Raw genomic sequence first — 15,109 nt, 5'->3', positions numbered from 1 at the left:
GTAATGTTTGCATTTGGTTGGACTAATTAGTAAATAGTGTCAACAGTAGTCGGGAACAGTGACAAAATGGATCTACAGGACTCAGATGAGTTGGCAGCAGTAGGTGTGTGAAGTTGTTTAGAAATACAAGGAGAGGTTAGTGGTGGTAGGTGTCCCAATCTAAAAAGGTCAAGCATGACCTACAGATGGTGGGGATAAGTAGACACCATCACAAGGTAGTGGTAGTACAGATTTATCGCTTTCAAGAAACAAAGGCAAAAGAGACTTCTCTGTCCGGGATGGTTAGAAATAGCGGATAGTTAAATTAGTCTAGAGTGGTTAGTGGTGGTGGAGTCTGCTTAGGGCATGAACTTCTATTAGGTGCACTGAGCTACAATCGTCTGCAGATATCAAGGGCATACACAAGTGTTTAATAGGTGTATAGGGGTCTCCAAACTTTTTAAAACAAAGGGCCAGTTTATTGTCCTTCAGAATTTAGGGGCCGGACTGTGGCCAGTGGGAGTAGAAAATGACCAGGTGTCAGTGAGAGGATTAGTGCCCCATTGCTGGTGTCAGTGGCAGGAATAGTGCCCCACTGCTGGTGTCAGTGGCAGGCAAAGGCCTGCATATAGCTCCTGGGCCACAGTTTGGAGACCACTGGTCTAGAGTAATCAAGAATAACCAACTGATGCTGGGCATTAGTAAATCCTATAACAGCATAGTGCTAGTAAAGATTTAAATTGTCAAGAACAAAAGCAGAAGAGACTGTACTGTATAGGCATAAAATAAATACAAATAGTAGTTTAAGTGAGTCTAGAATGGTTAGTAGCAGAGGAGACTGCTTAGGTTATGAACTGCCTTTCGGTGAAATGAACTTCACTGGTCAGAAGTAAGCAGCAGGAGCTGCTAAAATGAAAGGCAAGGCATTTAGTGGCCAATTACACTGGTCCCACGTAGCAGTGGTAGGACCTACAGACATCAGGCATAATTAGTGATAGAACGGTCACTGGAGAAACAGGTTCAGTGGTGGCTGGAGGCTCTGTAATAAAATAAAAAACCTACTGAGAACTATAAAGTGTTTAGTGGCGCTTTGGTCTGTTGAAGGAAGGAATGGTAAATGGTAGTAGGTTTTTAGTAAGAAGGAAGAGCGTGGTTGTAGGGCCTGCACTGAGAATAAGGTCAGAAATGACTGGGTGAAGTTTGATCAGTGCGGGCCAATAAAGCTTAGAGGCAGTAGGTCTGTAGTAGATAGGAATGGTTAATGGTAACCAATGCTTAGCGGAAGTATGGTATTTACTTGTCAGTAATGTTAAGTCTTAGTAAAACTCAAAGCAGTCAGGAACTGTTAGTCGTAATATTGCCAGTAGTCATCAGCAATGGTTAATAAAAATAGTTATAATTGAAGTCAGTAATGATTAGTGGTAGTAAGGACTATAGCGGGCATTAGTAGTTGGTGTTATCAGGTTTGTAGCAGTCAGAAATAGTTAGTGGTAATAGGGTCATTGGCATTCAGCAATGGTTAGTAGTAATGGGGTCAGTAGCAGCCAGTAATGGTTAGAAACATTACAGTCAGCAATGATTCATGGTAGTACGGTCAGTAGGAACAAGGAAATTAGTGGTAGTTAGGCAAGTAGAAGCCAGTAATAATTCACGATAGTAGGGTCAGTAACAACTAATGCTTAGAAATAGTAGGGTCAGTAGCAACCAGTAATGGTTTGCGATAGTAGGGTTCATAGCATCCACTAATGATTCTTAGTAGTAGTGTCAGTAGAAGCCAGTAATAATTCATGGTAATAGGGGCAATAGCAACCACTAATTGTTAGAGAAAGTAGGGCCAGCAGCAACCAGTAAAGATTCATGGTAGTAGGGTTATAGATTTGCCAGAAATGGGTAGCGCTGGTCAGGATTTTTTTTTTTTTTTTCGGGAATGGGTAGAGGTGGCCGGGATTGGTTTGTCGGGAATGGGCAGAGGTGGCCGGGATTGGTTTGTCGGGAATGGGCAGAGCTGGCCGGGATTGGTTTGTCGGGAATGGGCAGAGCTGGCCGGGATTGGTTTGTCGGGAATGGGCAGAGCTGGCCGGGATTGGTTTGTCGGGAATGGGCAGAGCTGGCCGGGATTGGTTTGTCGGGAATGGGCAGAGCTGGCCGGGATTGGTTTGTCGGGAATGGGCAGAGCTGGCCGGGATTGGTTTGTCGGGAATGGGCAGAGCTGGCCGGGATTGGTTTGTCGGGAATGGGCAGAGCTGGCCGGGATTGGTTTGTCGGGAATGGGCAGAGCTGGCCGGGATTGGTTTGTCGGGAATGGGCAGAGCTGGCCGGGATTGGTTTGTCGGGAATGGGCAGAGCTGGCCGGGATTGGTTTGTCGGGAATGGGCAGAGCTGGCCGGGATTGGTTTGTCGGGAATGGGCAGAGCTGGCCGGGATTGGTTTGTCGGGAATGGGCAGAGCTGGCCGGGATTGGTTTGTCGGGAATGGGCAGAGCTGGCCGGGATTGGTTTGTCGGGAATGGGCAGAGCTGGCCAGGATTGGTTTGTCGGGAATGGGCAGAGCTGGCCGGGATTGGTTTGTCGGGAATGGGCAGAGCTGGCCGGGATTGGTTTGTCGGGAATGGGCAGAGCTGGCCTGGATTGGTTTGTCGGGAATGGGCAGAGCTGGCCTGGATTGGTTTGTCGGGAATGGGCAGAGCTGGCCTGGATTGGTTTGTCGGGAATGGGCAGAGCTGGCCTGGATTGGTTTGTCGGGAATGGGCAGAGCTGGTCTGGATTGGTTTGTCGGGAATGGGTAGAGCTGGTCTGGATTGGTTTGTCGGGAATGGGCAGAGGTGGCCGGGATTGGTTTGTCGGGAATGGGCAGAGCTGGCCGGGATTGGTTTGTCGGGAATGGGCAGAGCTGGCCGGGATTGGTTTGTCGGGAATGGGTAGAGCTGGTCTGGATTGGTTTGTCGGGAATGGGCAGAGGTGGCCGGGATTGGTTTGTCGGGAATGGGCAGAGGTGGCCGGGATTGGTTTGTCGGGAATGGGCAGAGCTGGCCGGGATTGGTTTGTCGGGAATGGGCAGAGCTGGCCGGGATTGGTTTGTCGGGAATGGGCAGAGCTGGCCGGGATTGGTTTGTCGGGAATGGGCAGAGCTGGCCGGGATTGGTTTGTCGGGAATGGGTAGAGCTGGTCTGGATTGGTTTGTTGGGAATGGGTAGAGCTGGTTGGGAATGGGTAGTGCTGGTCAGGAAAGGTGGTGTCAGATGTGGTAAGAGGTTAGTGGCTGTGAATATGGCTGTAGATCCAATTTTTAGTATGCGTGGTCAGGCCGGTCAGAGTATGTATCGGTCAGGGACCATAAGTGACTCCAGCCATGATCTGGTGAAGTTGGCAGCCTCTCCTGACCGGTCAAAGTTGGCGGTAGAACAAGTGTTCTGTGGTCAGGGTTGGGCAAGTCTTGCAATTTACCTCTGACAGGGCGCTCCGTGCAGGACAGCTTGACAGGACCCCGGGGCCCAGACATGATTCCACCTGCCCGCAGAGGTCTCTTGTGGTGGGTGAAGGGGTGTGGATCTTGCAGTCAGCCCTCTGTCACTTCTTCTCCATGTCCCGCTCTCCCCCAATCCTTTGTATGGAGAGGACAATCCAGGAGATGGCAGGGAGTGTGTGTGCCTGCAGGCCCCTGGGTGCTCCTCCAGATACAGCCAGCCACTGTGTGCTGAATGGAGGAGGTGTTCACATTGCTGTCAGCCTGCCCCCCCCTCTCCTTCAGCTGGAGATGGTGTCACCCTCTCACACTGTCCTCTCCCTCTATCCGGGCTGTCTCTCTCTCCAGCTGACTGACACACACTGTACCCTCCCTCTCTGAGCTCTTCTCACGTCCCTCCGCCGGTCTCTTTTTCTCGCTCTATCTCGGGCGCGCACCTCCCGCCCACCTGCCGGCCTCGGGACCGCGCCCGATAGCACCACCCACCCTTGACACGTCACGGGGAAAAGCCGTGTACTACATCTCCCGACATGCAGCGCGCACAGCCGTACAGGGAACGTGGGTAGAGCCCCAGGCATTATGGGAAGTGTAGTCCCGCCAACACTCAGACAGCGCTCTTTACAGCAGAGTGACTCCTCTGACGGGAAATGTCTGAGCTGTTAAACCGGTTCGGCAGTTTTGTAACCATTTGAAGGCCAGGCCTCCTTCCAAAACTTTTTGTATACAAGTAAAAATCTCTATTTTTTGCTAGATAACTACTTAGAGCCCGCCCCCCCCCCCCCCCCAAACATTATATATATATATATATATATATATATATATTTTAGCAGCGGCTCTAGAGAATAAAACGGTGGGTTTTGCAAATTATTTTTGGCACAAGGCATTTTCCCAGCGGCTTTTCTAATGCCAGTTATTTGGAAAATCACATCACTTTCAAATTGCGCACCGCGTGGAATGGCGGCAAATTACAGTATGTAACCACTTCAAGACCGGGCTACCCCCTTCCTGCGCTGTTGCACTTTGAATGGCAATTGCACGGTCATACAACACTGTACCCTAAATACATTTTTATCATTTTCTTCACACAAATAGAGCTTTCATGTGGTGGTATTTGATCACCTCTGCGGTTTTTATTTTTACTAAACAAACTAAAAAATAAATTTTTCTTTGTTTCTGTTATAAAATGTTTTCTCCTTCACTGATGAGTTGGCACTAATATATAGAATTTATGGGCATTAACAGGTGGCACTAATAGATGGCACTGATAGGCAGCACTGACAATGAGTTACTGACAGTCATTACTGATGGGCACTAAGGCCCCTTTCACACCGAGGCGGTTTTCAGGCGCTACAGCATTAAAAATAGTGTCTGTGTAGCGCCTGAAAAAACAGGCCCCTTTCACTCCAGTGTGAAAGCCGGAGTGCTTTCACACTGGAGCGGTGCGCTGGCAGGACAGTGAAAAAAGTCCTGCTAGCCGCATCTTTGGAGTGGTGTATACATGGGGCAGCCGGTGTTCTGCCGTATAGTGCCCGGCCATCAAACAGTGTCCGCTCCGTACTGCGCATGCGCAGTACGGAGCAGACGAAGCTTCGAAAAATCTCCAAAGCTGAACGGCGCCTGCGCCGTGAGTGGAGGTGGTGGCCCCACCATCCAAGCGGACATAGGGTTGTGAATTTTAGAGGGCCCCTCGCGGGCGAGCTTCGCTCGCCACGCTTCGGGCTCGCTGCGCTCGGCTCTTTTTTATTCCTACTCTATGTCCACTTGGATGGTGGGGCTAGAACCTGGACTCATGGCGCAGGCGCCGTTCATCCTCGGCAATTTTCGGAATCTGTGTTGCTGTGTACTGCGCATGCGCAGTATGCAGCGGACACTATCCGATGGAGGACGTTATTTTACAAGACACCGGCTATACGGTTTTAACCCTTTTTCGGCCACTAGCGGGGGTTAAAACCGCTCCGCTAGCGGCTGCATACCGGCGCTAAAAATAGCGGCGCTTTACAGCCGACGCCCGCTCTGCCCCAGTGTGAAAGGGGCCTAATAGATGGCACTGATAGGCAGCACTGACCATGAGGTACTGACAGTCGTTACTGATGGGTAGACATGTGCATTTAGTTTCGTTCCGAATCAAAATTCGGACAAATTTTCATTATCCGGACATTCGGATGCACCCGAATTACAATGCTAACGAATTCAAACGAAATTCGAATCAAATTAGAAAAATTACATTTTGCGACCCGACTTTGGGGCCATATATCTCGGGGCCACTTATAGCTAGGAACCCCAAATTTGGTATGCAAACAGTAGAACTAGCACTACAACATTTGAGGCCCCATAACTCAGGGTCACTTGGAGCTAGAAACCCCAAATTTGGATATGTTGTAGTGCTACTGTGTTTGCATACCAAATTTGGGGTTCCTAGCTATAAGTGACCCCGAGATACGTGGCCCCAAATTTGGGTCGCAAAATGTCATTCTCTTCTGCAGAAAAGTAATATAAATGAAATAAGATGTGTGCGTTGTTTTGCACTGGTACACTGCAAGTATGAGAAGTTGATGTGACAGATGTATATAAGTAAGTAACCATCTTCCAAAATTTCTAATTCAAATAGAAAAGAATATAATTTAATAGAATAAAATAGAAAGAATATACAACCATCTTCTGAAATTCAAATAGAATAAATTTGAATTTCGAATAGTATGAATTCAAAATTTTTAATTAATTTTAAATTTGGATAGAAAAGATTATAATAAAATAGAAAATAGACTAGAAAAATGATAGAACAGAATAGAATATATTATATTTTATTCTGTTCTGTTATATTGTTTTTCTAGTCTATTCTTTTATATTCTATTAAAATCTTTTCTATTAAAATCGAAATCATTATATACTAAATTCGAATTTCGGAAGATGGTTTTTTATAATATATATATATATATATATATATATATATATATATATATATATATATATTTCCGACATTTGAATTTTCATATAGAATGAATTCGAATAGAAAAGATTAGAATAGAAATAGAGAATAGACTAGAATAGTATATAGATACTATCTATTTAATTTTTAATTTTTTTGCAGATTACCATTTGTTTTAATAAGAGCTCCTGCAGACTATTAGCATCTATTTAATTTTTTTCATACTATTCGAAATTCAAATTTATTCTATTCAAATTTGAATTTCAGAAGATGGTTGTATATTCTATTTTATTCTATTACATTTTTTTTTTCTATTCTGTTCTAATCTTTTCGATTTGAATTAGAAATTTTGGAAGATGGTTAGTTACTTATACTTACTTATATATATCTGTTACATCAACTTTTCATACTTGCAGTGTACCAGTGCAAAAAAAAAACACACACATCTTATTTCATTTATATTTATGGTATCAAATGAAGTTGTCAGCATGCCTGATTGAAGAAGTCACAGATGTCGATCGCAAGGCAAGTGCATATGCTGTATGTCATTGTCCACTTGCCAAAAGTTGTGTATTGTATTTGTCCACTTGCCACGTCACCTGCAACGAGTACCACGTGACCGGCCGCGAGTGCCACGTGACTTAGTTGTGGATTGTCCACTTGCCACTTCACCTGCCACCAAGCAACCCCAGATATGGGCAATATGAAAGTACTTTTCTTATAGCTAGAAACACCAAATTTGGTATGCAAACACAATAGAACTAACACTATAACATATCCAAATTTGGTTTCTAGCACCAAGTGACCCCGAGATACATGGCCCTAAAGTCAGGTCGCAAAATATTTTCGAATCCGGTTGAAATAGTTTTGAATGCAGTTGAAATAATTTCGAATCATGTTGAAATCATTTCGAATTCGGTAGAAATATTTTCGAATTTGGTTGAAATATTTTCGAATTCGGCAAAAAACTAAATGAAATACGAAAACGAATTTAACTAATATAACTAAATGAAATTAATTAATTAACGAATTAAAACTAAACGAAACTAAACAAATTTTTCCTTTTGCACACGTCTACTGATGGGCACTGACTGGCATTTTTGTGTGCACTGACTGATGGGGGCTGAGCCGCCTATCAGCACGTACCAAGGAAACAGAATCAGTAACACACCACACCACCAATCACTTATCCTGCTGGACGTCATATGACGTACAGCGGCATAACGCAACCACCGCCTGGCCGCCATTCTGCTATAGGCAGGAAGTGGTTAAAAATCTCTACAGGTGACACTTTATAAGCCTTTACAGGTTACCAGTTTTGAGCCCTTTCACACAGACATGTTCGTGTACAGGCTCCACTTTGCTCAGCAGGAATCGCTCCTTGAATCCCCACTGAGCAAGAAGATGACACGTCTGTCTCTGCTCACTGTGTAGGGACGGACCTGTCAGAGCACCGCTCTCCCCTGGGGGGGAATGGATGAGGACGGACCGCTGAGTCCATTTTCATCCTATGCGATCCACCAGACGGATGGAAAAGTAGGGTTTCCATCCGTCACACTTCAGCAGATTGGAGCAGGTCGGATGTCAGCGGACGTGTCACCGATGCCATCCGATGCTCCATAGACCTGTATGGAGCATCCGTTCAGGTCCATCTAAAAAACTGACAGGTGGACCTGAACAGTCCGCCCATGTGAAAGGGCCATTATGCCTCATACACACCATCAGATTTTCTGCTGATTTTTTTTCTTCAGGTTTACCAAAACCATGTAGTGCAAGGGCCTGCCTGATTGCATACAAATGGAAATGCTAATAAGGTTTAACCTCATTATATGGTTTTGGTAAATCTGAAGGAAAAACTCAGCAGAAAAACTGGGGAGTGATGGGTGGGCTTGGGTGAAAACAAATGAAGGCCATTTACCTACTTCCCGAAGCCTGACTGAAAAAAATCCCAGTCCTGCCTTGTTGCTAGGACGTTGCTTGCTAGTTGATAAGACACTCCCAGCCAATTCAAGCCCCCTTACAGGTGCTTCTTTCCACTTTTGTGGTAGCACTGAGCTCAGCAGTGCGGCAATGCTGGAGATAGTGTACCACACAAGTATGGAGGTTTTAACACTCGCTCCTGTGTTGTTGGAGGTGACCAGTAATGGCTGGGAGTGTTTTAGCAACGTCCTAGCAACAAAACAGGATGGGATGATGTCATCTCTGGTAGTTTTTCAGTCAGACATTATGGGGTGCATACATGGCCTACACCTAAAACAAGGGCATTATCCAACTTTGGTCAAAGCTGCACAGTCTATTTTTATCTATAGGCCCAGTTTTCTGGTGAAGGTGAACTAACCCCGCAGGCTCGGTTCACACACATGGTTTGCAATGCATAAAATGCATGTACCAGGAAAATACAGTGAGTCCAACTTTTCTCACTATCCGTTCGGTTTCTGAGCTTTAGCTATGTTTTGACTACATTTGCTCTATTTACCTTTTACATGAATAAACAGTGTGATTTAACTGTACTTTTGTCTCAGTCTAATTCATAGTTCCTGACAGTAGGCGAAAGCCATGAATTCAGAAGATGCAGTTGATCCACTTGGTGGTAAAAAAAAATTCCAGATTGGATGAGCAGGATCACTGCATGGATCAGTTTGCCATTGCATTACAGACACACCCGAGTCGCACAGCTCACCTGGAATCTCCGACTGTGGCTGTTCCGGTACAACATGTGTTGCAGGCCATCCCTGCTGTTGCTCTAGTCTCTATGCAGGCATCCGCCTCGAGTATTACCTCTATAAGAGGTATGTCTTGTTCCGCTCCGTTTCCCCATTGATTTGGCGGTGATCTAGTTCAATGCAGAAGGTTTCTCAACCAGGTTGAAATATATGTTGAGATGCTGCCCCAGGCGTTTCACACGGACGGAAGCAAAGTAAGTTTGGTGATATCTTTGCTTTCTGAGAGAGCCTTGGGGAAGCCCTCTATGGGAGAAGGAAAAAACCCATTGTCATGAGTTGCCCAGAGTTTGTGGCTTCCTTTAAAAGGTTATTTGATGTTCCACTTCTGCTGTCAAAAGCCCCATGACCATCAAACAGGGTACGAGAACTGTTGCCGATTAGGCCATTGACTTCCGTACTCTGGCAGCAGAGGTTGCGTTGAACAATGGAGGTCCTCGTGGCTGCTTTTACTCATGGTCTCTTGGATAACGTCAAAGATGAAACAGCAGCCCGAGACATACCCACTAAGCTGGAGAAGTTGATCATGTTTGCCATTCTTATTGACTCCAGACTCTGAGAGAGACCTTCCTTTAAGGAGCGCTTGTGGAAGCCTCCTGTACCTTTGGTTTCGAGCTTTGCAGTCCCACCGTTGCCTCTCTCACCTCCCATGCCTCCTAGTACTGAGTCAGTCAGTGAAGTGGATCCTATGCAGTTGGGCTTCACACGTCTCTCTGCGGATAAGAGGGCCTTTAGGGAGGGACAGATTGTGCCTTTATTGTGGCCAGGCAGGTCACTTTTTGATGCCTTGTCCTACCCGTGCAGGAAACACCTGAACCTTGAGGTCCTGTAGGGGACAAACAGGTGGCTTTGTTTCGTCCCCAGCTATCCAGAAGGATAAGCCCCTGGCTCCGGTTAAACTTTCTTGGTCTGAGTTATCGGTCGAGATACAGGCTCTATTTGACTCTGGGGCTGCAGGCCTGTTCATTGATGCTGCGTTTGTATCTAAGCACTCAATTCCGTTGCAGCTTTGTGCCACCCCATTGCCATTGAGGCTCTTGAGGGAAGACCTCTACAGCCTGTCCATGTGACTCATGAGACTGCTCCGTTGTCCATGGCCTAAGTTTCTGGTGGTTATTGGTTATCCTTGGTTAGAGAGGCACTGCTGAGGTTCTCTCCTGATCACCACCACGCAGACATGTTTTCAGAATGTGGCTAAGGTCCTGTGCACCTCTTTACTCTCCTCCCTGCCATGGCAGTACCGTGATTTCATCAATGTCTTTGACAAAGGTCAAGCCGGTAGTTTGCCTCCACACCAGTCCTATTATTGTGCAATTGACCTTCAATCTGGTACCATATCCACTCGTGGCCGGGTTTACCCTTTGTCTGTCTCGGAGGACAAGGCCATGGAGGAGTATGTTGGAGATGCACTTTCTTGAGGATTCAAGTTCTGGTCTCCAGCTGGTGCTGGTTTCTTCTTTGTGAACAATAAGAGTGGTGACCTGAGGCCTTGTATTGATTATAGGGGCCTCAATCGTTTCACGATTAAGAATGCTTATCCAATTCTATTGGTTACAGTTATTTGACTGCCTCAAGGGAGCTAGATTTGAGAGAAGTATACAATCTCGCAAGGATCAAAGAGGGCGATGAATGGAAAACTGCATTTAATACCAGAACAGGCCATTATGAGCACCTTAATGCCATTTGGCCTTTGCAATGCTCCGGCAGTTTTCCAGGAATTCATCAACGATGTCCTCCAAGATTTGTTGCAGCTATGGGTGGTGGTTAATCGAGACAATATCCTCATTTTCCAAGTCCCTACAGAGCCACCATACAGATGTCTGACGTGTGCTTCAGAGGCTGAGAGACCTTGTAAAATGCTGCTTTGTCCGATAGTCTCTGTACTGCCGTGCTTCAGACTTACCATTCTCCCAGGGCTGCTGGCCACCCAGTGAAGAATAAACTCTTTTGGGCCATTTCCCAACAATTCTGGTGGCCTAGTCTACATGCTGATGTAGCCGCCTTCATAGCTGCTTGTAGTGCGTGTGTGTGTGTGTTCAGAGTAAGACAACACAACACCTTCCAGTGGGCCTCCTACAACCCATACCCAATGGAAAGAGGCCATAGACCCACCTGTCTATGGATTCCATTGTGGAATTTCCCAACTCTCAGGGCAAAACAGTTATCCTTATGGTGGTTGACCAGTTCTTGAAAATGTCTCATTGTATTCAATGTAAAAAGTTGCTCATCTCTAAGGAACTGGCTTCCATTTCTGCTTGGGAGATCTTTTTTTTTTAACATTTGTTCAGCTAAAAAAAAAAAAAAGCCCAGTGGTGATTAAATACCACCAAAAGAGAGCTTTTTCTCCAAAAAATTATAATAAATGTCTGTGTACAGCATTGCTTGACCACGTAATTGTTTGAAAGCCGAAGAGTGCCGGGGGGAGTAAAAGTGGCAAGTAGGCAAATGGTTAAGGGCTCACCCTGACTTGTGGCAGGCCCTACCATTCCTCTGAAAAACAAGCTGTCATGGCTCACTTTTCAGAGGGACTTTGACAAGCGGTGAGGTGGCAATGTTACTTCCTCACCACCTGTTTTAACCTCAATGTGTCTGAACCACCACATGCAGGCACAGGGGGGAGGTTGTGGCATTGCCCCATACACTTAGGTCAATTTAAACCCAAAGGATCATGACCATGGTATATAGCCTTTAGGTTGGGGGTGGTAAAACCATAGCTCATCGCCTAATTTGACTGTCCATGTGAACAATCACAAAATAGCTTTTTTTTTTTTGGTTTTGGGCTAAGCTGGACCAAAGGAATCTTTCCCATGTCAAAACAGTCTGGCTGCTGTTTGTGCTGTAATAGACTGTATTAATCTACATATAAAAGCGGCGCTGAGAATGGGCAGCTGTATCAGACACTGTGCTGTCAGTCTTGGCCACCCTTATATTTTTTATTAATTAACACATTGAAAGGTGTGGAACGTGTATGTGGCATCATCATATTCAACACATGGCACAGTCCGGAGATCCACTGACAATTATTGGTATCCCTCCACTTTTTTTTTACATAAGAATTTCAAAGTAAAAAAAATTGCATAATTTCTTCATCCCATAGTCCAGTGATTTGCAAACTGTGCCCCGTGGGCTGGATGCAGCGCTTTGCTTGCCTTTATCTGGCCCTTGTGATTCCGGCCTATGATACACCAACGGGGTAGTATTCATCTCACTAACACCAATGATGGAGCATAAATTATTCCTCTGACGCTACTGATGGGGAATTATTCCTTCCACTAACAACAAAGATGGGGCACTATTTCTCCCACTGGCCCTAACAGTGGGGAACTATTTCTCCCAATGACACCAAGGATGGGGCAACTATTTCTCCCAATGACACCAAGGATGGGGCAACTATTCCTCCCCCTAACCACAGGGGTGCTGTGTACATTTTTTTTTTTACCCCCACTGACCACCAAGCATGAGGCATTTTCTACTCCAGCCCCTCTCTGAAGTACAGTAAATTGGCCCCTTGTTCAGAAAGTTTGGGAACCCCTGCCATAGTCCACAGAACAGACACTTTTGCTTTATGACAATATATTCTTGTAAATAAAAAAAAAAAAAAATGAAGAATGACATGGACATAATTATTTGTACCCCTAGCCTATTAGTTGGTAGCACACCCTTTTGAGGCAATATTTGGAATGAAGCACATTCTATAGTTCCTAACTTCTACTTTTCTCAACTGGAACTCATCCCAGTATTCTTCCGAAAACTGTCCCAGCTGTCTTAAAGTGGTTGTACACCCTCTTATATCAAGTGAGCAGCTTCGGGTGATGCACAGAAATTAAACAAATCCTCCTACATAAATGATACCCGTTTATTTGCAGCCCTCTTTTCTCTACAGTCGTTCAAGTGCAAAAAGGATACAGCTTGTCTGAGCTTTTAGAAAGCAGGGGGGTGTGGGGGGGGGGGGGTCTCACTGGGAGCAGACTGGAGAGAAGAAACACACCCCCACCCCCTTTCACACAGCACACAGGAACAGAGCTGAGGCTCACAATCATAGACTGTGCACTCTAGCGATCCTTCCCGTCACCTTTTTTTGTCTTGGTGTCAGGAAAATTTGTCAGTCTTCACCTTTAAACAATACTGATCTATTGCTTTCTTCCTTTGCTCTTCAGACTCACTGCTTTTCTTTATTTTCCTTTGTGCTGCATGCTATGACACAAAACATGAGTGGATACTTTTCTTTATTCAAACAGGCTAAGACCCCATACACATTATACAACTTTTGTTGTCCAATTTCCTTTAGATTTACCAAAACCATGTAGTTTGAGGGGCTACCTGATTGCATACAAATTGAAACTCTTAAGCTTTGACCTCATATTATATGGTTTTGGTAAATCTGAAGGGGAGAAAAAAAAAAAAAAAAATCTACAGAAAATTGTACAGCATTTGATTGAGATCGAGAGATATTATATATCTCTCTATCTCCAATTTACCAATTCACAACATCAAGCGTCACACTTTGTGCGTAGAGATGCCCTATGTGTGACAATTGTGACGCTTTTTTATTTTTTTTAAAGCGTCAAGCTTCGCGCATTTTTTTTAATCTCATGTATTGTATTGTTCGCTTGGCGTGTTTTGGGTAACTAACAATGAATGGCACCTCAAGCGCAATTTTTTTTTTTGCATGTTCACAAATTGCTATAGTGTGAATGCAGCCGTAGGCCTAGTTTACACTTGCAGTTGAGGGCAGTAAAAACAGGTAGCCGAGTCATTGTTTGTTGCAGGGTACAGCTATTTTTATGAGTTTTTTTTTTCTTTTTGGTCTTTATTTCTCACAATAATAAATATGTTCACAAATATTTTTTGTGTTAGGTCAGATAACTGTTGATGGTTTCAAATGTAACTGACCTTTTTGCAGCCCATCCTTTAAGAGTCAGGGTTCTGAAGCCCCAAGCATGGATGTAAACAAAAGCAAATTTTTTAAACATTTGATTTCTTCACTTTTTTTTTTTTTTTTTTTTTTATGAATATCCACCTTAAAAGTCCCACATACCTTGTATTCCAGGGTTATCCTTGGTTGTGAACTACTTAATGCAGATAAGGGAAGTGGTGACAATTATGGACTCTTATATTAATTTTGAATGACTCCAGCAATAGACTTTGTCCCTGTTCTACATGTCAGAATTACTCAGCAGAGCTTCAAGGTCATCAACATTATCATATCAATGCAAACCAATAGTTATTTTTGACAAACCATTTTAAGCTTATTTGAAATCTCTCATTTCATGTTGTGAGTTCTACCTGTCTGCTGGTCATCTCTTCTTTCTATGGACTACATATCCCATGGTACCTTGGTGCATAGTGACAGGACATAGTGACTAAGTGTCACAGAATTCAAGAAAGTAAATGTGTGGGGATCTTCAAGCTTACAGATTTCTAAATTGTTCAGATTAATAGAAGTAGATTAGAAATAATTGAAATACAATGTGGAAATTAGGATTTAAAATTTTGACCATACATGCTTAGATTTTAAGTTGACCATTCATATTGAATGAGTGAAAAATCTTTGTCAGAACATTCTTTCTTGCCATCACTGAGTCAACAGATTTAGTTCAAAAGACATTTGAATAGAATCCTAGATGTGCAAATGTAAACTACATTCACAGTTAGAAATTATTTTGTTCCCAGAAAATTTCCATCCTGCTCCTTCAAATTTTTGTAACTAGTGTGTAAAGAAAAAAAAAAAAAGATCAATTTAACCCCACTATTAGAGAATTAACATTTTTCAACAAAATTCTTATAAAATAAAAAAAAGGTCTTCTGTACCTTCCATTTCATGCATAAGAAAAAAGTGCATGCAGCCCACAGAAAAAAATCACATGGTCAACATGCAATTTCTGCACCTGCAAACGCAGTGCATTTTTACATGCCTGGGCTTACCCTTCAGAATGAATGGCAGCCCCACACGTTCTCACAGCACCACATTTTCACTTCAGGTGGTAGTAGGTGCAAAAATCGCTGAGATTCCCACACCTGC

At 44.2% G+C, this 15,109-nt stretch overlaps 1 protein-coding gene across 1 annotated transcript in view; it reads right to left on the bottom strand.

The window, feature by feature from the left end:
• The window catches only part of PPP3CC (protein phosphatase 3 catalytic subunit gamma), a 170,721-nt gene extending 166,824 nt beyond the window's left edge, over positions 1 to 3,897 (bottom strand). The window contains exon 1 of the mRNA XM_077469843.1: positions 3,423 to 3,897. Coding sequence (XP_077325969.1) covers positions 3,423 to 3,477 — 55 coding nt within the window. The 5' untranslated portion in view covers positions 3,478 to 3,897. The remainder of the gene's footprint in view (positions 1 to 3,422) is intronic.
• Positions 3,898 to 15,109: the final 11,212 nt, after the last annotated feature.

This window comes from Lithobates pipiens, unplaced genomic scaffold (assembly GCF_037356315.1).
Source record: "Lithobates pipiens isolate NorthernLeopardFrog02 unplaced genomic scaffold, aLitPip1_a1.2 Scaffold_8, whole genome shotgun sequence".
Lineage (NCBI taxonomy): Eukaryota > Metazoa > Chordata > Amphibia > Anura > Ranidae > Lithobates > Lithobates pipiens.
This window is presented reverse-complemented; position numbering and strand designations above follow the sequence as displayed.